Source organism: Vanellus vanellus (assembly GCF_965231255.1).
Source record: "Vanellus vanellus genome assembly, chromosome: 1".
Taxonomy (NCBI): domain Eukaryota; kingdom Metazoa; phylum Chordata; class Aves; order Charadriiformes; family Charadriidae; genus Vanellus; species Vanellus vanellus.
The window spans coordinates 220,946,106-220,969,799 of record NC_138905.1 but is presented as its reverse complement, the minus strand read 5'-3'; the positions used below and the strand labels follow the sequence as shown (position 1 = coordinate 220,969,799).

The 23,694-nt window shown below is 58.3% G+C and overlaps 1 protein-coding gene across 1 annotated transcript in view; it reads right to left on the bottom strand.

Moving 5' to 3' along the window:
- Positions 1-23,694, bottom strand: part of ARHGEF17 (Rho guanine nucleotide exchange factor 17) — a gene marked incomplete at its 5' end in the record, with an annotated part of 38,759 nt that overhangs the window by 2,505 nt on the left and 12,560 nt on the right. Inside the window, 18 exons of the mRNA XM_082498215.1 lie at positions 1,120-1,294; positions 1,388-1,536; positions 1,914-1,981; positions 2,089-2,175; positions 2,258-2,504; positions 3,254-3,504; positions 3,598-3,791; positions 3,927-4,000; positions 4,114-4,327; positions 4,801-4,919; positions 5,028-5,113; positions 5,230-5,339; positions 6,228-6,278; positions 6,527-6,703; positions 7,482-7,574; positions 7,889-8,005; positions 8,411-8,593; positions 11,019-11,096. Coding sequence (XP_082354341.1) covers positions 1,120-1,294; positions 1,388-1,536; positions 1,914-1,981; positions 2,089-2,175; positions 2,258-2,504; positions 3,254-3,504; positions 3,598-3,791; positions 3,927-4,000; positions 4,114-4,327; positions 4,801-4,919; positions 5,028-5,113; positions 5,230-5,339; positions 6,228-6,278; positions 6,527-6,703; positions 7,482-7,574; positions 7,889-8,005; positions 8,411-8,593; positions 11,019-11,096 — 2,473 coding nt within the window. The remainder of the gene's footprint in view (positions 1-1,119; positions 1,295-1,387; positions 1,537-1,913; positions 1,982-2,088; positions 2,176-2,257; positions 2,505-3,253; positions 3,505-3,597; positions 3,792-3,926; positions 4,001-4,113; positions 4,328-4,800; positions 4,920-5,027; positions 5,114-5,229; positions 5,340-6,227; positions 6,279-6,526; positions 6,704-7,481; positions 7,575-7,888; positions 8,006-8,410; positions 8,594-11,018; positions 11,097-23,694) is intronic.

Below are 23,694 nucleotides of genomic sequence, written 5' to 3'. Positions count from 1 at the left end.
CCCCTCCCTGGCTGGTAAAAGGCACCCTTGGGTGCTGCCAGATTGGGCTGCCCGATTTCCCTGTGGGATTATGCAGTTAGCCGGGGGCTGCTCTATTCCCACATGGGATTATGAAGCCATCCAGGGGATTCCCTATACCCCCACAGGATTATGCAGATGCGCAGGGGGTTCCCTATTTCCACGTGGGATTATGCCGCAATCCAGGGGACTCCTCGTTACCCAGTGGGATTACACAGCTGCCATAGGGCTGCCCTATTTCCACATGGGATTATGCAGCTGCCATAGGGCTGTCCTATTACGCTGTGGGATTATGAAGCTACCTCAAGGTTTCTTTGTGGGATTACGCACATGCCAGGGGGCTACGCTATTTCTCTGTGGGATTATCCAGCTGCCGTAGGGCTGCCCTATTATCCAGTGGGGTTATGCAGCTGCCATGGGCTGCCCTATTCCTGCATGGGATTATAAAGCCAGCCATGGGCTGCCCTATTAACTCATGGGATTATACATCCACTCAGGGCTGCCCTGTTTCTCTGTGGGATTATGCAGCCAGCCATGGGCTGCCCTATTAACTCATGGGATTATGAAACCACCCAGGGGCTCCCCTATTACCCCATGGGATTATGAAGCCACCCAGAGGATGGTCTATTACCCTGTGGGATTATGCAGGTGCCCAAGGGCTGCCCTATTCCTGTCTGGGATTACACCACCACCCAGGAGCTGCCCTATTTCCGTGTGGGATTATGCAGCTGCCGAGGGTTTGCCCGATTTCTGCATGGGATTACGCACAGGCCCAGGGGATGCCCTATTCCTGCATGGGATTATGAAGCCACCAGGGGAATTCCCTATTACGGGGATTATGCCGATGCCCAAGGGATGCCCTGTTTCTGTGCAGGATTATCCGTCTGCCATGGGGCTGCCCTATTTCCCCGTGGGATTACGCAGCTGCAGAACACCGAGGATGAACCCCACGAGAGCGACAAGTCGGGTGTCCTTCCCTGAAGCTCACTGGGATGCAGGAGATATTAATATTCCCAGTGCTGGATGCTGCAGGGCATGGCATTTTCAAGGCAGATGATGGGCACAGGTACCCACCGGAGACCTGTCACCGGTGGGACTTACCGGCGAGCATCTTGTGTACCGGGGGGGTGATATCCGCTTCGGCCAACTGCTCGTAGCTGGTGGCGTGGTAAAGCCGGACCTGGGCACTGCTCTGCAGCGCCACCCACACGCCTGTCCCTGCGCTCACCATGCAGGTGACGCTGCGCCCGCTGTCCTGTCCCACCTGGAGCGTGTGCTATGGGGTGGACAGAGAGCCACAACGATGCCGCTGATGATGCCAACCATGCCCATCACCCGCCCCCCGACCTCCCGCCATCGCCCGCGCTACCTCTTGCGCCAGCGTGGCGGTGTTGAGGACGATGACCCGGTTTTGGCAGCCACACCACAGCTTCCCCGCCACCGCTACCATCTTGGTGATGGGGCTCCCCGGTGAGCCCAGGGACAGGGACTTGGAATTTTGGGGGTCCCAAAAGCGGCCTGTGAGGGTGGTGGGAATGGGGTAGGTAGTTAAAGCATCCCCCAAAAAAACCCTATCTTGACCCAGCCGATGGGATGCAGTGGCTGGAGATGCCCATCTCCAGGTCCCCCATGACAGGGGACATGAGCTGATGTCCCCAGGGGATGCCAGCAGCGGGCAGGGACCAGGAGGAAGATGCACGCCTCCTCCTGGCTCTGATTTTGGGGTCTTCAGCATCGCTTGAAGGATGTCCCTTCCTGCGGAGGCAGGGAAGCCACCCGCACTCTGAGCATCCCTCCCTGGGGGGCTGCCCAAGCACCCACCGGTCACCACTTTGGGGCCATGTTTTAACCCCCCCCCTCCCCAGCACCCTTTGATGGCCCCGATCCGGCCTCACCTGCCTCCCGCTGATACGCAACGAGCTCCCCGTTGGCCAACGACACGAAAACCTGGTTATCGAGGTACCTGCGGAGAGAAAAACCCTTGGACAACCGGTCGCAGAACCTCACTCAGCCACCCCGAACCACCTCACTCTGGACACCCCAGAGCCAAAAATCTTCTTCCTCACTTACAGGATGCACATGACGGCAGCCGCGTGTTGCATCTTCATGCTGTTCTTCCTGTTACGGATGTTGTCCGAGGACTGGTACACATGGATGCTGTGGGAAACGAGCAAAGCTTGAGGCTCAGCTGGGATCAGGTTCCACCCCATGTGTGTCCCCCCCCATCTTGAGGACGTACCAGCCATCCTCGGTGCCCAGCCACATGGAGCTCTGATGGGCTTCAGGATCAAGGCTGAGGAGGTCCTCGAGGCTGCCCCGGGTGAAGGAGCCGCGGCTGGAGCGGCGTAGGGCTCGACCGTCCGTGGGGCTTTCGCCGTGCCGGTTTTGGCCGTAGGTGCCGGTGATGGGCATGAAGCCGGGTTCCTGCTCTTCCTCTGAGCTCGTTGTCTCTGCCGTTGCCTCCTTGCAGCTTGGGATCTCTTCATCTGCAGAAGACGAGGAAGGAATGGGTCAGTACGGGACCACCTGACACCCACCAAAGTGATGGGGAAGAGACCATGGGTCCCCTTGTGATGTGGCCTTGGGCAACCTGGTCTAGTGGGAGGTGTCCCTGACTATGGCAGGGGGGTTGGAACTGGATGATCTTCAAGGTCCTTTCCAACCTAAACCATTCTATAATTCTATGATTCTATGTCAAGCCCGAGGGAGGACATAGGAATGCATTGGTGGCCCCAAACCCATCAGATTTTAACGAAGCCACCAGCCCCATCCCAGCACCATGGGGCTGGGCTGATGCCCCCCAGCATCTCTTTTCCCAGGATTTCCTTGGCTCAAAAGCCTCCAGCTGTGGAATTCCCTGAGGAATGCAGCGCGGTGTGGCCAAAACGATGGAGCTGCCCATCATTTTAGTAGGACCTGTGGTGACAGGACAAGGGGTAATGGCTTTAAACTAAAAGTAGGTAGACTCAGACTAGATATAAGGAAAATATTTTTTATGCTGAGGGTGGTGAGCCCCTGGCCCAGGTTGCCCAGAGAGGTGGGAGATGCCCCATCGCTGGAAACATCCCAGGCCAGTTTGGACGGGGCTCTGAGCAACCAGATCTAGTTGAAGACGTCCCTGCTCATGCCAGGGGGTTGGACCAGATGGCCTTTAAAAGTCCCTTCCAACCCAAACCCTTCTATAATTCTATGATTTTGGGACAAAGAAGTGTATTTTTGCTAAGTGGGGACTCACTGCCGAAGCTGGAGGAGATGGTGGAGTGGCTGGCTTGGCTCTGCAGCGTCCCCGAGGGGCTGGGCGAGGACTCATCATCCGTGTCATCGCTATCGAAGGGCACCAGCTCCCTGTTGCCACCGTCCACCGGCTCCGAGAGCTCCAGCGACGAACCCGAGATGGAGATGTGCAGGCACGGCTGCGGCCCCGCATCTTCTGGCTGTGCCGGCATCGGCTCCGAGGAGGGGCTGCCCACCGGCTCGGCACGCTCCCTGCCGCGACGAGGGGAGGGGAGGGGGGGAAAGAAGCAGCTCCAGCATCGCCCCATGCCCGCCGGCTCCGCGGTGCCAGTGGGAATGTCCTACCTATACGCCCGCTTGAGACCAGGCACGGAGGCGATGCAGAGGATCCTGGCAGAGCAGACGGCGATGCACGCCTCCACCGTGGGCTCCTTACGGATGCTGAGCAAACAAACCTGCCCCACGTAACCATCGCTGTTGCAAACCCAAACCTCGTGGGAGCTTTCTGGATTGCCATGGCTGGGAGAAGCACAAGAAAACTGCAAAGGAGCAAAAGATGGGATGAGCCGGGTCATTCGGGAACGACCCAGGATCTCTCGGCATCTGGTGGCAAGGCCACCGGGATGGAGAAGACCGCAGCTCCTGTGGGATGCTTGACCCCAGCCACCAAGTACCTGCATCCCGCTCCGTGTCTTCATGATGGGGATGGCCTTGAGGAACTCTGGGTCCAGGCAGTTTTTGCTGGAAGCTGGGAGAATCAAATTGGAGGATGAGGAAGTGATGAAGAAAAAGGGTCTACCAGAGGGGGGGGCATGAAGCCAAGCCCACCACTGTGTCCACCTCCCCGGTCCCTAGTGTTACCCAGCTTCTTCTTGGCGTCCTCGAAGGCTTGCTCAAAGCCAAGCCGGGCATCGGGGTTGGGGAACTCAAAGATGAAGGACTCGGTGCCATCAGCTTTGGTGGTGCTGAGCTCCACCTTGTTGGGGGGGAAGGCCATGCTGAAGGACAGGGATTGTTTCTCCGCCAGCTCCCGGTGGATGGCAGCCATCAGGTCCTTGATCACGTCATCCAGGCTCTGGGGATGGGGACAATACTTCAGCTCTCAGAGATGGGCCACCATCAGCCATGGGTGTGATGATGCCCCTGTCCATTCCAGAGCCTCCTTCAGAAGTTGCCCCAAGCCATTGTGGCTTTGGGGCTGGTGGCGTCTGGGCCCTTAGAGGACACTCATGGTCATCAGCCCTTCCACAGGCTCTCCTTCCCACCAAGGACATCCCAGTCAGTCCCCTGGGGAAGGTGTCTGGCTGGGGGATAACACCAGGACCACCATGTTGCGCTGACCCTGTGCCCTGTGCATCTCCAAACACCCTTCAGAAGCTGCCCCAACCCTTCTTGTGGATTTAGGGCTGGTGGCATCTGGGTCCGTTGAAGATACTCATGGCCACCAGCCCTTCCACAGGTTCTCCCTCCTACTGAGAGGACATCCTGGGTGGTCCCATGGGGAATGTGTCTGGCCAGGGGACAGTACCAAGGCCATCATCCTCATACCTGGTGGGGAAAACTGAGGGTCTCCGACAGCTTGCTGACTTGCCCCAATGTGCTGAGGTCTTCATCCAGGCGGCAGATGCTTTTTTGGATGCTCTCCCGGTTGGTGGCTTGCGAGGCACCTGTGTGGGAACACGTGCATGTCATTAACCCCTTCCTTCTTCCCGCCAGCCAGGGGTGAGGGATGGTTTTTGGGGTGGGATGGGACACTCCAGCAGGCGGTACCAGACCTTTGACGATGTCCACGTCCTCCAGCGGCAGCTTCCAGAGCAGTTTGTACTTGCTGGCGGTGTCGATCACGCTGGCTGCCGTGTACCTGCAAAGTTTGGGGGGGGGATTGGCTGAGCTGCACCCATGTCCCCAGCACCCTAAAGCCAGCCCAGCCGGTGGGGACAGACCTAACGCCGTGGGTGAATCATGGTGTGTACTCACAGGCTCATGGAGCTGCGGCGGAGGGAGCCTGACTTGCGCTTCAATGTTGTGCACACCAGCAGGTCCGTGAAGAGGAAGAAGGAGCGGTCCTTCTTCCCACCCACCGCCTTCTGAGGAGTGGTGGGAGACACCGAGGGGTGAATGTGAGGCCCTCCCCCCCACCGCCAGTGCTGGGAGTGGTCCCTGCCTCAGTTTCCCCATGCACTGCCCTGGCACACGGAAGCTGTGAGGTGGGATGGGTCCCACGCCACCATCTGCATGGGGGACCGGCCATGTCCTCATGATGGTGAAAGGAGACATGGTGCAATGGCTGCACTGGCAAAGCCACAGGGTCTCACTCGCAGGGAAGCACCAGGGCCATGGGAACACCAGGCATGGGCTCAGCAGGACCCCTGTGGTCTCCACGTCCAGCTTCCCTATCCACCCCTGGCCCAGGGCTGCTGTGGGCTGTCCCTGTCTCCTTGTGCTCCCAAACCCATCTTATCTTCCCACACACACCTGGGGGATTTTATATTGTCCCCATCAATTTGTCATCAATCCATCCATCCATCCATCCATCCATCCATCCATCCATCCATCCTTCCATCCATCTGTCCAACCTTATAGAATCATAGAATATCTCCAGTTGGAAGGGACCCATAAGGGTCATCGAATCCAACTCCCTGCTCCTCGCATGACTTCCTAACCCTAAACCGTATGACTATGAGTGTTGTCCAGACACTACTTGAACTTGGCTTACACAGCTTGGTGCCACGACCACTTCTCTGGGGAGCCTGCTCCAGTGACCGACCGCCCTCTCAATGAAGAACCTTCAACCTTTTCCTAATGTCCAATCTGAACTTCCCCTGATGCAGCTTCCATCCAACCGTCCATCCATCCATCTGTAGCCCCCCATGGGCACACAGGCATCCCATGACCCACAACCATAGCCTCCCACTGCCCCATCCATTGGGCAGTCCCATGGCCCTGATGGCGACAAGGGACCACCCCGCTCTTACCACTTCCACGACCATCTCCTGGCGAAGGAACCTGCGGAGCGGGGCCTGGAGCTGTGGGGACAAGGAAGCTTGTGAGTGTGGAACCTCGTGGGCTTCATCCCTGTGGCCCCCCAGCTCAGAACTGGCACCCCAGCCCCTTCCCAAACCTCCAGGAGCTGACCAAGGCCAAGTGATGATGGCGAAAGCAGGACCCGGAGGAGAAAACAAGTGGCCCAGCCTGGGGTGACCCAGAAAGAGCAGAAATAGTTGCATTTTGGGGAGAAGGAAAGACCAAGCCCGTGTAAGACCCTCGTACGTACGTCCTCCATCCCTTCGATGTGGGACTCAATCTCCTGCACGATCCGGGCGTTCCTTTCCACCTCCTCCGCGCTCTTCATGCCCTTGTTGATCCTCTCGGCCACTTGCTTGATGTTGCGCTGGGCATCGATGAGGAAAGGGTGGTCGGGATGGTCCTCTGGTGTGTGCTTCAGCAGGTCCTACCACGGGGAACACAGCCGGGACATCACCACAGGCAAAGCCTGGGCATCAGCAATGCCATGACACCCCTAAGCAAAAGACCTACCGCGCTGGTCTGGCTGCTGGGGATGGAAACCAGCCCCATACAGGAAAGGTTTTGCACAGAAACGAAGCCTTGAGCTTTGGCCACCACCAGCCTGGTCTTTGCCACCTCTAAAGAGGCCACCATCTCCTGAGAGCACACTATTACCTTGCATGGACGCCCAAAATTCATCACTGGAAGGTTCAAGGTGAGGTCAGATGGGGCTTTGAGCAACCTGATCTAGTGGAAAATGTCCCTGCTCATGGCAGGGGCATTGGACGAGATGATCTTTGAAGGTCCCTTCCGACCCAAACCATTCTGTGATTCTATGAAAGCACCATCCCCACCAGCCTCAGCGCTGGGGAGTGACCCTGGAACGGGGAAACTGAGGCACAGAGGAGGTGGCAGTGCAACTGGTCCCAAAATGGTGCTGCAATGTCCAACCTCCCAGCAGAAAGGTAGAGAGGAAGGGGACTGCACACCCTTAGGGACATGCTGGGGGGGAAGACAGTCCTAGGGTGACCATCCCCAGGAGGGCAGAACCGCGCACATGCCTGGGGACACCAACTTTGTGTCAAGGGATGGGAAAGGGGGCCAGGAGAGCTGTGAGACCCCTAAAAGCTCCCGTTACGTGGAGGTGAGGAGGAGCTGTGGTCTCACCCGCTCCCAGCACGGCACAGACGTCCTCCTGCCTGCACCCGGCCACCCGCACCCACCTTCACCAGCAGCTCGTATCGTGGGATCCTCTGCACCGGCTTGATCATCAGGTCGGACAGAGCCTGCTTCTCCTTGTTCTCCCGCATGCTTTGCTGCAAAACACCAGTGGGGGACAGGATGGGCCCATGAAGTGGGACACAGCAGGGTCCTGGGGTGCCACCAGCCCAGGACCCAGAGCAACCCCCATTTGGGCTCAGGGTGACTCCTTTTTACCCCACCCAGAATGACTCCGGTTCATCCCAACCTGGCCTCTTTGCAATAAAACCAAGAAGGCGGCGGGGGAGAAAATCCCAATCTGATCATAGAATACCAGTTTACTCCCATTAACCCTCAATCCCACCTCACCAGCAGTCTTGCAGGTGGTTCTTCTGGACCTGGGCCAGCATCTATGGGGAGAGAAACCCACCTCCAGGAACTTCATGAATGCCGGCCGGGCTTCCTTGGCGATCCTGACGGCATCCTTGGCATTGAGGAAGTTATCGATGTAGGCAGAGTAGATGTTCACCAGCACGTCCTTGGAGAACTGAGAGGGGAAAAGGCGGGAGGGGGGAGGCGGAAAGGGGATAGGTCCAACGTGGACATCCCGGGCAAGCCTGGAAGAAGCTGTCCCAAAGGGTTAATCCTGGCTCTGGGCTGGCTCGGGGAGGGCTCGCCCGCCGCCCGCCCCCTTCGATTTTTCAGCCCTGACATTTCTGCTCCCGAGGCAGAAACGCGGAGCTGCAGACCCAGCCGGTCGCCGCAACGCCCCGCCGTTACGCTAAGCAGACGGCAGGCCTGGAGATCGTCTCCTGTTCTCCATCTCAGGCGTGTTTGGCCCGTCCTTTAATCACTCCCCTTCTTCCTGCTCCAAAACTTCTCCTGCTGGGGCCATGCCCGAGAGCGGGCACGCCTGGGCTCCCCAGGGAAAAGCCACCCCGCGAGGACCTACCGACTGCACGAGGAGGTCGCCCACTTTCTGCTTCTCGTGCCAATTCTGCACGCAGTCGTGGATCTGCTCCAGGAACTGCTCGTGGTGCTCCAGCAGCTCGGGGATTTGGTCGAAGATCTCATCCACCAGCGATGGGTCACACAACAGCGAGTTCTCCGGCTGCTTCAGTGGCTTCATGTAACCCTGCGGGGAAGAAAAGGCATCGGGATCCCCATAGATTTCTTTTCCCACCCCTTCAATATGAATTTTTCAACCCCTGTAAATATGGGGATCGGTGGCATCCTGCAGCAGGGGGTTTCCCCAGTGAACGTTGGGTTGTGGGGCCCATCAGAAGGACCACACAGCACTGGATCCCAGCAGGTTTTGCTCCCCAGCCACCCTAGGTCCCATCCTACCCAGTGTATCCCCACGGCAGAGTGGGGAACGGGGCAGGTCTGCACAAGGAACCTCCAAAGCACGGTGTCCTCCTTCCCCCCAGCCACAGCCTTCCTTGCGAGGCTCCAAACCTTTGCTGTCATGAGCCTCGGTCACCTCCATCTCCTACAGAGCTTGACCCAGCTGGGGAACCATGGCAGCACAACCCTGGGATCCAAGAGCCAGTGGGTTCCCAATGGGATTTAGGGTGTTGGGGACCGGGAGGGGCTGGAGTGAGCAGGGTGGAGGCACCGGGTCAAGCCCTGGACCACCTCGCCATCAGCATCTCTTGGGCAATGGCCAACAAGCGATGTTCAGGGTCAGTAAGAAAAGTGGGAAAAGAGCAGGTCCTCTTCAAGGCTGGGTGGACAGCTCTGCTACAAAACCCCTTTCCTTCCCCCATGGGGCAGAGTTGCAGAGGAGAGCAGCGCCACCGGGAATGGGAGAGCTGGATTTGCAAGGGATGCAGGACAAGGAAGGTCTTCTCAGGCCTTGCCTCCTCCTCAGCCCAACCAGTATGGTGTGCTGGTGACCTTCAGGATGTTGGGAGGACCATAGAGCTAAGTGGTGAGGACAGGACCCACCTCGAGCTGCTTTGGACATCTCCATCCAAGCTGGTGAGGGAGGAGTCATCCCCCAAGGATGAAGTTCTTCAGGCTGACGGTGGGTATCTCATGAAAACCCAATTTAGAAGGGCCAAATCCTTCCTGAGGCTCATAACCTGCCTCACCTGCCCTACTGTGGCCAACACCTCCAGCGGAAGCTGGGCCAGGCTGTGCCATGCATCCCACTCGCTACAAAACCGGGGGAGCGAGGACCAGATGGGGAAGAAGAACACGGAGACAGCCCCTGCCTTGGCACACGAGGTGCACAGGCAGGGCTTGCTCATGCACCATCTGTCTTAGCTGGAAGATGATGCTCCAGGGTGGTCCCTATCCCTGGTAGCCACCGTGTTACATGTCACCGGGCCACAACAGGGATCCAAGCACCTTGTCCCAGCTCATACAGGGAGCTGGGGGCGTCTGGAGCCCTGTGAACCCCACCACAAAGCCAGGTCGCCCTGGTTCGCTGTGACGGGACGTGTCCCCCAGGCAAGAGCTCAGGCACTAAAGCCCTGTGGCTCCCACCTGTGTCCAACCAGTCCCTCCAGTGGGGAACCAGTGAGCCCACGCACGGCTGTCCCCTCTCCAACCAGCCTCCTGTCCCACCTCAGAGGAGGACACAGATCATGGGACAGCCTCTGTCCATGCCAAGACCACCCAACCCCAAACTCTGTACAGCTTCCCCCAAAATAAGCCCCACAGCCAGGGTCCTCTGCCCATTCCAAGCCAACATCTGCACTAGCAGCAGTCTTGAAAGGTCCTTCCCTCCTACAGCAACATCTGGTAGAGCACATCTGGGTCCACCATGGGAGCACCCTCACAGGGGATCTACGGAGAAAGCCTGGTGTCAGGATGATGGGTGTCCCATGCCCTCGTGGACATGCCCAGCAGATGTCCTACAGGGACTGCTTTGTATCCAGCAGAGCAGAGCTCTGATTTTCAGGTGTTTCCACCTGCAGCGATGTGGTTGGACAACCCACACCTACGCCAGTCTGACCTAGTCTCCAGGGCGTTGACCACCATTAACCTGAAACACCTTCATTAACATCTGAAACGTGGGGTGGACCCTCCGGCCAGGCTGCTCCCAGGGGGTTGGAACCAGCTCAGTAAAAAAAAGACCAAGAAAACCCCTTGGCTCACGGCTGCAGATAATGACGCTGAGCAGAAAATGGGGGGACATGGGAACGGGGGGTATAAGGGGTCCCCCATCATGGGATGGCCACCAGCAACGGCCCAGGAGATAGGGTGCAACATGAGGAAGAATGTTTCGGGGGCAAGCATGGGAAGGGGTATGGGGACACGATACCTGCCAGGTGACAACCCACCAGGAACTTTACAGGCTTGATTTGGGGTACAGAGGTGACCCCCACACCCCGTTCTTGACACTACTGCCATGCTGCTCCCACCTCCGGTCCTGCTGTCACCAACATCCCCACTGCCACCCGTCCCCAATCCATCCCCACGCCGCGTCAGTGCTGGTCGAGCACCCACAGCTGGGGGTCCCACTTAGGGTCCCGAGGACGGTGACAAGCAAGGGACAATCATGCCGTGACGTGGCTTGGGGTGCCACGTTGCCGGCCGTGCTGTGTTACCTGCATCAAGGTGCGCAAGGACTCCACGTAGGACTGCTCCGTGTCCAGCAGCGTCATGATGACGTGTTTCCTCATGTCCTGCCCGGGGTAGAAAGAAAGACAAGATGAATTTTGGGGTGACACGATGGAGGGGAGCTATTTGGCGGGTGTCAGCGCCGGCACGGGGGGCTCGGCGGGGAGGCTGAACGCCGGAGGAGCCCGGCTGGCGTCCAGCTCCCCTCCGCTCCCTCTCCACCCCGATGGAGGAATCCGGGAGGATTAGGAAGTACATGACACCGAGCGCACAGAGACGCCTGGTTTCCTCCGCGGCCGCGTCAGGAGCCCGCCCTGGCTCTCACAGCCCTACATGGGTCGGTCCCGGCGCCCTCCGTCTCTCCAGCGGTTTCGCTCCGAGCGGTCCCGTAGGAATTCGCCTCCCGCCCGGCACCCCGGGCACCCCAGCGCTGGGCTGTGGCCCCGCAGGAGGGGGTTTAATGGGGTGGCGGGGGGCACCGGGAGGTGGTGGTGAAGGGATGGTCCACCAGCCTTGGGAAGCAGATGGGTTGGGGTCTTCGGGGTTGTGGGGCTCCCCCTTTGTTCACAGCACCCGGGGGGACACCCCTGCAGCTCGGTTTGGGGGTGCGATGCTCCAGAGACCAGGTTGTGAGACACCCCGAAAGTTTGGGCTGCAGAGATGCTCCAAAGGCCCTGGGTGCAGAGACACCCCAAAGGTTTTGGGTGCAGAGGAGCTCCAGAGCCCGGGGTGTGAGACACCCCAAATGTTTCGGGCGCAGAGATGTTCCAAGGGTGCTGGGTGCAGAGACACCCCAAAAGTTTTGGGTGTAGAGGTACTACAAAAGTGCTGGGTGCAGTGATACCCCAAATGTTTTGGGTGCAGAGGTGCTCCAAAGGCCCTGGGTGCAGAGACACCCCAAGAAGTTTTGGGTGCAGAGATGCTCCAGAGACCCCCAAAGTTTTCTGTGTGGATACACTCCAGACACCCCAAAGGTTTTGGGGAAAGAGATGCTCCAGAGACCCTGGGCGTGAGATACCCCGAAATTTTTGCGCATGGAGGTGCTCCAGAGACACTAGGTGCAGAGATACCCTGAAAGATTTTGGTGAAGAGAAGCTCCAAGTGCCCTGGGGGCACAGGTATCCCAAAAGTTTTCCACGCGTAGACTTTCCAGAGACCCTGGATGTGAGACACCCCCAAAGTTTTGGGTGCAGAGATGCTCCAAAGGCCCTGAGTGCGAGACATCCCAAAAGTCTGGGGTGTAGAGACCCTCCGGTGGCCCTGGCAAAGGAGATGCTCCAAGGTGCTGGGTATGGAGACACCGCAGTGGTCCTGTTCACGGAGACCCTCCAAGGGCCCTGGGTGCAGAGACACCGCAAATATTTTGGGTGTGAGACAACCCAAAGGCCCTGGATGCTTACACACCCCAAAGGTCATGGAGGCCTGGACATCCCCAAGGCCATGGGTGCAGAGATGCCCCCAAGGCCCCAGGTGTGGAGATGCTCCAGTGGACCTGGGCACAGAGATGCTCAAAGTGTCCCATAAATAGAGACACCCCAACAGCCATGGATACGGGGACACCCCGAATGCACAGATGCCCCAAAGCCCCTGTGGACAAGGATCTTCCAAAGGTCCTGGGTGCTTGGATGCCCCAACAGCCCTGGGTGCAGAGATGCCCCATGGAGCCACCACAGGATGTTGGGACCAGGTTCCCCTGACCTGCTGCCACTACGGGGGCTGCCGGAGCCACCAACCCCCCATGTCCCCCATCTCCTCATGGGATGAGCCCACGTCACGTGGAGTTGTGTGCCCCCAGTGGGGACATGGGTGCCACGAAGCCGCTCTACAGCCACAGGAGGAAGCCTTAACCCAACCATCCTCACCATGGATGGAGGCCACCATCTCCCCGGCGGTCCCCAGGGAGCCATGGGGAGGGGTCCTGGCCAGATCCTGCTCAGTGCTTGAGAGCAGAGCCGTGCCTCAGTTTCCCCACTCACTCACCAGGTTGCTATCGGGCTTTCCAGCCAAGCAAGGAGGAAACTATCTAAAGCCAAATGTTACGGTGACGGGTCAAATCCCCCCCCCCTCGGGAAATCTGCCTCCCCCAAAAAACCACTGATGCCGAGGTCCTCAGGGATACGGGCTGAGACCTCCCCTTTTCGTTACAGCCTGACATTTATTAACACTCTCACTGCTGAATTAATCTGTCGTAATTACGGACTGAAGAGTACGCGCTGGAGGATGGGCTTTAGGGGCGCAGAGTGCCTGACCCCACCTCCCCCCTCAACCCTGCCTCAGTTTCCCCAACCCTCACACAGCCCGTAGTTCCCCATCCCAATATGATGCTCCCGGCATTTTCCGGAGCCGTCCCAGCTACCGAAGCCAAGGGCTGGATCGGTGAGCTCGACAGGCCCAGCGCCGTGTGCTGCACCGGCGGCTGGGGTTTTTGCAGCGGCGAGGAGATGCAGGATGAGGCCCAGCCTTTGGCAAGGGGATTTTTTTTTTTTTTTCCCCACCATTACAGCAGCGGTATTATCCCAGTGGGGGGAAATTCCCGCTGGGATGAGTGGGAGCTGGGGTTAACGCACCATCCCAGCAGGGTGAAGCTTCCTGAGGATCCCCCCCTCCCCCCGCCACCGCACCCCGGCTGCATCCTGCCTTCCCCGAGATGCTCAGCACCCTGTCAGCCCCCCACCGCAATGGGAATTGGGGCATTTCCCCACCAGCCGATGCCTCCGCGGTGTAAATCAGCACTGGGGGGTGGCGGCAGGGATGGCTCCAGCCCCCCCATCCCCCCCCCATTACCCTCTCCGGGTGGGAGCATTCCCCCCCCCTTCTCCTTCCCCCCCCCCCCCCCCCCCCCCCCCCCCCCCCGATCCGGAGAACCCCGGGGGCGGCAGGCTGAGGATGAGGATGGAGGCGCCGTTGCCACGGCAATCGCGGTCCAGACCCCGCAGGTGCCGGGTTCTGCCGGCTGCACACACGTGTCCAAACATGACGCATCCATGCACCCCCTCCCATATATTCCCCCCCCCCCCATCCCACCAGACAACCCCCTCCTCAATCCCCAGGACCCCCCTCACCACCACCACCTCTTTGCCCCGTTCCCCCAATCCCTTTTCTCATCACCTCGGTACCACCGCGACTGCCGCAACCCTTCTCCGGTAGCTCCTCGGCCGCCCCGCCGAGCCCGGAGGCGGCGAAGGCCGCATCGATGCCGTCCCCGATGTCTCGCATGTCCTCCAGCGCGATGGTGAACTGCGCCAGAGTCCTCACCATCTGCAGCATGCGGGTCCCGGGGTCGGTCCGTCCCACGCGGCCCAAGGAATAAAAAAAATTATATATATATATATACACACACACACACACACACACACAGCCCAAATCCCCCCTTTAAAATAGCCGGAACGCCGCGCTGGGATGCAGCGAGGAGGGAAATAAAATAGAGGAGCTATTTATATCGATAAGGTTCTCTGTGTGTGTGTGTATATATATATATATTTATATAAAAAAAAAAGCCCTCCCGCAGAGCGGCTGCAGGATGCGTGCGGCGGGCGTACGCCTGCGTCCGTGGCGGCACGCGGGTTCCCCGGCCCCGGGGTGTTACCGAGGCACGGGCAGGCGAGAGCGATCGGAGATGGAGGCAGAGCCGTGCCCACACAGACACGCGCGGATGCAGGCAGGGCCGGATCCTGCTGGAAGGGATGCTGTTTGTCGGCGAGGCTTTGCCTGAGGAGGATGCTGTATTGGGGGGGGGGTGGGGTGGGGTGGAGGGGTGGGAAGAGGGGGGCTGCTTTCTTGGGGCGTGTGATTTTTGGGGAGGGGGGTGTGTGCGCGCACAGATGATGCTGGGTTGGGGTGCTGAGCATCCTTGAGGTCTCTGTCCCCACCGATGATGGGGTGTCCCCTGGGTACCGTGACTTTGCAGACAGGGAAACTGAGGCACGGAGCAAGCCTGCTCTCCCTTCCTCCCCCCCCCCCCCCCCCCCCGTTATCATCACCTCAGTACCCACATTGCCGGGTGATGCACCCTACCCGGATCCGTTCATAACACTCCCCTCCTGCTTCGTTAATTAAATCTAATTAGCCGCTCACCCCGTTCCCACAGCAACGGCGTGCAGCAGGGCTGCGTCCTCCCGTTGCAGCCAGTAAATTTCCTCTTGGTAATGAGGATGATGAGCATCTCATCCCGGGGAGGGGGCCGGGGGGGGCTGGGATGGGTGCTATGCACCCATCCCCTCCCTGGATTGCATGGCAGAGAACGGCCAACTCAGTGCATATAATGAGAGAGGAGGTGCAGCAGCCTTAAATCCACCCCCTTCACTGGGCTCAGGGAAGATGGACCCACGGCAACCGGCGTAGGCACGATGGGTGCCTGCGCTGCAGCCGGGTACAGCTAATTGCGTTAAGGGTAACGAGGCTGTTTGCAAGGCAGCATCTCCTGCGACTCCTTCTGCAGCACCGCGGTCGTCCCAGACCCATTTCCGTGGCAATCCCAGAGCTGTCTGGGTTGCAATCCTGGTCCCATCTGGGATGCAATCCTGGGATTTTCTGGGATGCAATCCCAGACCCGTTTAGGTTGCAATCCCAGACCCACCTGGGTGACAATCCCGGGCCATACTGGGTTCCAGTCCATGACCCATTTGGGCTGCAACTCCAAACCCATCTCAGCTGCGATCCCAGACCCATCTCAGTTGCACTCCTGAGCTCTTCTAGGACCCAACCCCAAACCCATTTCTGTTGCAATCCCGGACCCATCTGGGTTCCAGTCCCAGAGTCAACTGGGTTGCAAACTTGGGCCCATTTGGATTCCAGTCCCAGACCCATCTGGGTTCCAATCCCACACCCATTTGGGCTGCAACCCCCCAATTTGGGCTGCAATCCCCAATTTGGGTTGCAGCCCCAAGCCCATCCGTGTTGCAACCCCCAGCCCCATTCCTGTTGCAGTCCCAGCCCCATCTGGTTGCAATCCTGGACGCATTTGGGCTGTAATCCCAGCCGCGTCGGCGTTGCAGTCCAGGGTCCACCTGCACTGCAGTCCCGGGCTCATTTGGGTTGTGATCCCCGATCCATCTGGGTTGTGATGCCAAACCCATTCCCGTTGCAATCCCAGCCCCAGCTGGGTTGCAGTCCCGGGTTTGTCTGCATTGCAGTCCCCGGCTCATCCGGGTTGCAATCCCAGACCCACTTGAGTTCCAGTCTCCGATCCACCTGGGTTGCGATCCCGGGCTCATTTGGGTTCCAATCCCCGATCCATCCGGGTCGCGATCCCAACCCCATTCCTGTTGCACCCCCAGACCCCTCAGGGCTGCAGATCTGGGTTCACCTCCATCGCAATCCCCAATCCACCCGGGTTGCGATCCCGAACCCATTCCTCTTGCATTCCCTGCCTCATTTAAATCGCAACCCCAGCCCTGGCTGGCCTGCGACGCCATGACGCCGCGACGCTGCGACGGTGACTCGGCCGCTCCGCCTGCAGCAACGCCCTCCAGCCCTCCCACGGGATCGCTTGTCCCCGGGGGCGAGTGGGGGGATCCCTCCATCCCTCCCTCTGCAGAGGGTCCTCCCCACACCCCGACTCCCCAGACACCTCCCTTGAGTCAATCCCTTCATTTAACTGTGCAAGTAGATTCTCCAGTGTCTACTATTAAGGTTGAGCTTTCTGCTGATGGGTTTAAAAACCCCTCTCGAACCCACGCAACCTCTTCGGATGTTATCAGGGAGGGAGGATGGATGGAGAAGGGTTAAGCCCATCGCTGCCCAGACCACGGAAGGAGTCAGGCTGGATCCCGCTGTGCATCGAGGGGCCCAACGGAGGTTATCTCGCTGTCACCCAGGAAAGAAAAAGCCGGAGCGATGCCGGTCGTCCCCGCCGGCCGCCGAGCCCGGACCCCCCTGTGCGCGGCCCGCAGCCCACAGGAAATTCCTGGGAGTGTTTGGCCACTCCAACAGCGCTGCCTATTTTTAGGGCCGTCTAAAATATGAGCTGGTTATTTTTAGCAGCGCGGCTCTTTGTAAACACCTTTAGATTTCCTTTCGGACAATCCTTTTTTTTTTTTTTTTTGCAACCTGGGTGTTTCTCCCCCCCCCCCCCAAAAAAAAAAACCCACCCCAAACCCTCCCAGGGAAAACATCCCTATCTTTTGGGATGAAGCCAAGGGGTTCAGCCCCAACCCCAAAAGCTTATGCCAGCGTCGTGGGGATGCTCCCGAAAACCCAAAGATGGAGAGAATCCAGCGCTGGGGGCTTGAGGGAGACTCCAAAATTTGGGGGCACCCCAAATCTAGGATGGGGGGCTCGGAGAGCAGATATTCCCCCAGTTTTTCCCTCCAGCATTGGAAATACACCCCCCCAACCCCGCTTGGCCTCCCCCCGAAGGGTGGGAGCTCTCCTAGGCTGCCCCATTTTATTTTTTAATAAAAAATCCAGGTGTAAATCCATCATTTTGCTTTTCCCCACCCGGGCGCAGCGACGCAGGAGGAGCTCAAGCATCCTCCGGGGTTTTAAAACATGTTAAAATATTTAAAAAAACAACCTGGAAAATCATGTCCTGCCTTTATCCTCTGCAAACAAATAGGCATCGGTGGTGAAAACTTCATTGTTTAAGGAAAAAACGGGATTTTAGGTGAAAGGGAGAGCAGGGATGTACATCCATGAGGAATCCCGGCCATTGCGGCAACCTCTGGCCCTTGAGCCCAGGCTGAGACCGTGCACACATCAGTGCATGTAATGATGCCACTTGCAGCCACTTCAAGGACTCTCTCTCCCTCCCTCACCCCCCCTCAAATCCCGCTGCTGGTGGGAACTGGGCCGCTGAAGCCGGGGACACGCCGGTAGGTGTCACCCATGCTGTCACCACCCGGCTGGGATGCTAAAATCACATCCCATGGGAGAGGGGGATCTCTGAATCCCTGCAGATGTCATTTCACCCCAAAATTCCCTTCCCGGAGCCACAACACAGAGTATTTCTTCAAGGTCAGTGGTGTAATGAGTTGTGCCAGGGCTCAGCCATAGCCTGGGTGGGCTGAGAACCCGAGACCTCCCTTCGCGGCAAAAAAAAAAAAAAAAATAAATCCAGTTTTAGGAAAAAACGGGAGTGTTTTGGACAATTTTGGGAGCAGGATTTGCCGCTCGGGGCCTTCCCAGCTCATCCTTCCTGCAGCTGCCGAAGGAGGAGCTAGCCCTGCTCGCGTAATTATTCCCACCCCTCCAAAATGTGCCAACATTTTAAGGATAAATAAATACAAGTTGTTTTTCCCTCGTTACGGCTTGTCCCCACCACTGGCTCCCGATGCTCTGCACTGCTGGGAGGGGTGGGGGGGTGGGGTGGGGTGTGGAGTGAGGATTCTCTACTGTCTTGTAGTAGGGTTGTGCTAGGAGCAGCCTGAATCTTGCCACCTCCTTGAGAACCCCCATTCCCAGTTTGGAAGAAACAGGGGGGGAAACTGGGATTTCTGCACCTTTTCTTTCCCTGGATGCTTCTTCCCGGGGCAGATCCCACTAGAGGGAGCTGGGACATAGCAGGAGACGCCAGTCCATGGAGTCCTCTGCCCCGGGGAGCCTGCAGTGCATGGGGAAGACCCAGCCTTAACAATTTTAAAGCCTCCCCTGGCTTTATTTGTACCAAAATCCCAGAAAAAAAAAGGCTTGGAAAAAAACCCCAACTGTATCCGCTTCCAAACATCCCAACGCGATGAGCAAATGCTTCTGCAGCAAACAGCATCATCCCGACACATAAAACTTGCTCATGCAGCCGGAAAAGCCCCTGGCTGGCACCATCATCCAAAATAGGATGATGCTATTGCATTCAATTCCGTATTTCCTCAATCGCTTGGTTTCTGGCAGGAAAAACGCTTGGAAAAAAAACACATTATGTCCTCTTGGCATGTTTTTAAGCAGGAGCTTTGATTGGGTTTTGCAGGTTTTTCAAGGCAAACCCATCCAACCTTCACCTCCCGGGATAAATGATGCTCAGCCGTATGTCCCACACAGCTCTGTGCCACATGGGTGGAGGGACAGCAGCCATCAGACAGGGGAAGACCTTGCTTTGCTGGGTACCAGTGCCTGCCATCACTGGTACCAGCCCCTGGTGTCCTTGAGTACTAATCACCTCCATCCCTGAGCATCAGTGACTCCCATCCCTGGTACTAGTCCTGCCCACCCCTGAGTACCAGTCACCACATCCCTGGGCACGTCACTCTGTCCCTGGGTATCACTCATCCCATCAACAGTACCAGTCACCTCCATCCCTGGGTACCAGTCTCCTCCATCCCTGGGCACCACGCACCCCATCCCTGGGCACCACTCACCCCATCCCTGGGCACCAGTCATTGCCATCTCTGGGCACCAGTAACCTCCTTTCCGGGGCATGCTACCCCATCCCTGGGTACCAATCACCTCCATCCTTTGTACCAGCCACTGCCATCCCTGGGTACCAGTCACCTCCTTTTGGGGCATGCCACCCCATCCCTGGGTACCAATCACCTCCATCCTTGGTACCAGCCACTGCCATACCTGGGTACTAATCACCTCCATCACTGGAACCATCCATCTCCATCCCTGGACACCAGTCACCTCCATCCTTGGTACCAGTCACTGCCATCCCTGAATACCAGTCATCTCCACCGCTGATACCAGCCACCACCAGCCTTGGGCACCAGCCACCTCCATCCCTAGCCACCAGTCACTGCCATTCCTGGGTACCAGTCATCTCCATTCCTGGTACCAGCCACTGCCATCCCTGGGTACCAGTCAGCTCCTTCCTGGAGCATGTCACCCCATCTCTGGGTACCAGCCACTGCCATCCCCGGGTACCAGTCACCACCATTGCCAAGTACCAGTCACTGCCATCCTGGGTACCAGTCACCATCATTGCCGAGTACCAGTCACCGCCATCACTGGGTACCAGTCACCACCATCCCTGAGTACCAGTTCCCTCCTTCCCAGGACATGTCACCCCATCCCTGGATACCAATCACCTCCATCCCTGGTACCGGTTTCTTCATCCCTGACTACCAGTCATCCCATCCCTGGGTACCAGCCACCCCCATTCCTGGGACCACCAGGCTCTGTGTCCCGGGGAAAACACCCTCCGCATCCCAGGGGAACACAAGGACCTGTGCGGCAGAAGAGGGGCCATGCCCGAGCCAGGCTGACGCCGTACAGCATCACGTCCGGGGCTGCATCCCCTTCCCGCCCAGCCGCTCAAACTTCTCCCACGGGTAAGAAAAGTCCGAGACGCTTTCCGAAGCGTAACTTCTTGAAAGGAAATAAGAGCATAAATCAGCAGCTCTGATTCAGCCCCACTCCGGTTACTAATAATACTCCCGTGTTTATTCGCAGCCCTGGGGCTGGAGATGTTTGCTTTTCCCTCGGTCGTAGTTTTTTTTCCCAGGCTCCCAGCTCGCAGAGAAGCCTTGATTTGTTCAGGGATGCTCCCATGGAGAAACCCAGCGGCACAACCGCCTCCGGGACAGGGAAGAAGAGGAGGAAGAGGAGGAGGAGGAGGAGGAAGAGGAGGAGGAGGAGGGCAGCTTCAGCCCCAAACAGATGAGCTGAGAATTCGGCTGTTTTCCCTTCTTTGACTTCTCGGCTGTGGTGATTCATCCCGGGAGGACAGGGCCTGGCTGTAATTCTGCTTTTTAAGTGTGAGAAAAATCCAGGAATAAAAAAAATCAAGGAGTTGGAGTAACTTTTTCAGGGCAGGGTGGAAGGATGCTGGGCATCCCGGTGCCGTCCTGGTGAGCGGCAGCGGCAGGAGCGGTGCCGGTGGGACGGGGAGCGGGAAGACGGCGGGAGGCTCATTTCCCGAAGCAACAAAAATTCATCCTCTAAACGTGTCATGGGGATTTTCCCATGGGATTTTCACTTGAAATCAGGGTTTGCATCACCGGCGTTGGGGTACAAGGGGTTCTTCCCCCCACTATAAGAGGAGGCTCGGGGTCATGCTGGCGCATGTCAGAGCATCCTCCCTCTGCTGCTGACAGCACCCTATGGGTGCCCCCCTCCCCATGCCCCCCCTCCCACCTTTTCCACGATGCTCACCCCAATTTACCCCCCTCTCCCACTGCCGTCCATCCCCTTGGCACGTTTGCAGAGCCCTTGCAAAACTCAGGTCGCCCTGGTCCAGGGTACGGCGGGGGGCTCACCGGCCCCCCAGTTGCAGCCAGCCTTTGCCGAGCCCTAGAGCAGCTTTCACCAAATATGGAAGGTTTTTTGTTTTTTTTTTTTTTTTTGCCTCCGGTTTTCGACACGCAGGCCACGGCCCAAGAGCGCAGCTTTCCAGATGCTGAGGTCAGCCGCGCTCTTCTCCCCACCCCCTACCCCCCCTCACCTCCAACCTCTTCTCTGCTGCCTCCCGGCGCTCTTGGCCCCGAACCCACCGGGAGAAGGGTAATGCCACCCACCCCCCCGTGACTCGCCAGCAACCCTGGATCCCCCACCAGCATCCTCCGCCGCTGGCGCGAGCTGCACCCCACATCCCACACCCCCCCAAAGCAATAGTTGTTGGGATTTTGGAGGGGAGAGGGAAGCCAGGGAGGAGAAGGGTGCTCGATGTTGGCACCCCTTGGTACTGCCACTGGGTGCCAGCCTGGCACAGGTGGTTAGGAGGTGACCTGGGTGCCTGGTGGCATGGGGTGTGGATCCAGGTGAGGGGGGTGCAAACAAACTTGGGGTACTCTGGAAGGCACCAGCCATCACCACGGGGTGATGGGCACCAGGAGTTGATGGACACCAGGAGCTGATGGGCATTCAGGTGCCTATTGCACCAGGAGCCATTGGGGTCCAGGAGGTGATTAGCACCCAGGAGCTGATGGGGGGCAGGAACCAATGGGCATCTGAGAGCCAAAGGGCATCCAGAGGCTGATGGGCACCCAGGAGCTGATTGGCACTCAGGAGCCAATGGGCATCAGAAGCTGATGGGCACCCAGGAGCTGATGGGCACCAGAAGCTGACGGTTACCAGGAGCTGATGGGCACCCAGGAACCTATTGCACCAGGAGCCATTGGGCACCAGGAGGTGACTGGCACCCAGAAGCTGATGGGGACCAGAAGTCAATGGGCATCCAAGAGCCAAAGGGCACCCAGGAGCTAATGATGGGCACTCAAGAACCAAAAGTCACCCAGGAGGCACTGGGCACCCACGAGCTGACGGGCACCAGGAGCCAATGGGCACCAGAAGCTGATGGGCACCCAGGAGCCTATTGTATCAGGAACCATTGGGCACCAGGAGGTGATTGGCTGATGGGAACCAGGAGCATATGGGCATCCAAGAGCCAGAAGGTATCCAGGAGCTGATGGGCACCCAGAAACCAATGGGCAGCAGGAGGTATCCAGGAGCCAAAGGGCACCCAAGAGTTGATGGCTGCTCAGAAGCTGGTGGATGCCCAGGAGCTACCCTGGACCCCCATGAATCCACACACAACCGGGAGCTGACAGACTCCCAGGAGCTGATGGGCATCCAAGAGCCAACAGGTACCCGGGAGTCCATGGGCACCCACAAATGCACAAGCAACCCCAAGATGACAGGCACCCATGAGCTGGTGGGCACCCAGGAGCTGATGGATGCTCAGGATCCAACAGGTACCAGGAGATCATGGGCACCCAGAAATCCACAAGCACCAAGGAGCTAGTGGGCACCCAGAAGCCAAGAGGTACAAGAGTCCATGGGCACCTAGGAGCTGAGGGACACCCAGGAGCTGAGGGACATACAGGAGCCAGGAGCCAGGAGCCTCAAACAGCCCGTGCCGTGGTCCTGCCCTAACCCTTCTCATGCCCCCCACGTCTGGATTCATGCCCTTCGCAGCAGCCCGGGTGCAACCACCAGAAGAAGACCCCCTTTGTGCCCATGCCAACCTCCATCCCCAGCGTCACCCATGCCCCACGGACACCCAGCCCCGCAGCAGCCCACGCTTGGCGGATCCCCTTGCCCAGCACAGCTGCAACCAGGGTGGCAGGGAGCCAGTGAGGGGGGGGGACGGGACCACGGACCTTGCCAGGAACGCCCACATCTCACGTCACATCACGGCGAGGCGAGAGGTGACGCCTTCCCTGTCGTGTCATTGTCACGGCCGCACCCCGGCGGGGAAGGGAGGGAGATTGGTGCGAAAAAAGGGCATTTTGGCATCTACTGACCTGTGCCGGGTTCGGACGACCAAGGGACGAGTCCCCTCTCCGCTTACTGAGGCTCTGAGCCATCTACATCCCATCTCACCGGGGTTTTGGGCAACCAAAAAAAAAAAAAAAAAAAAAAGACCCAAACTGATCCCCTACCGCTAGCAACAGCGTTTCTGCCGAGGGGTCAGGATAAAACCCTTCCAAAAAAAAAAAAAGCAAGAAGAAGGATGCCAAATCAGGGCAGGCCGACGAGTCTGCTGCTACTCCAGCTAAAAAAAGCAGGAAACCATATCCCGGGCTTGGAGATGCCAATCTTCCCATGCAAACAACTCCCTTCTTGTTTTTTTTGGAGAGTACCGGAGGGCTCGGGAACGGGCAGTCACAAATAGCAACTCCACGGCACCGCCAAGGAAACCTTCTCCAGCCCCAGGAACCATGTGGGGACACTGATGTCTTCACATCAGGATGGTGGCTTCTCTGGAGGGGACCTGATGGTGGCCCTCCCCATGTTGGGATAGTGATTCTTCCAGCGGGGACCTGGTGGTGACAAACCCCATGTCAGAATGGT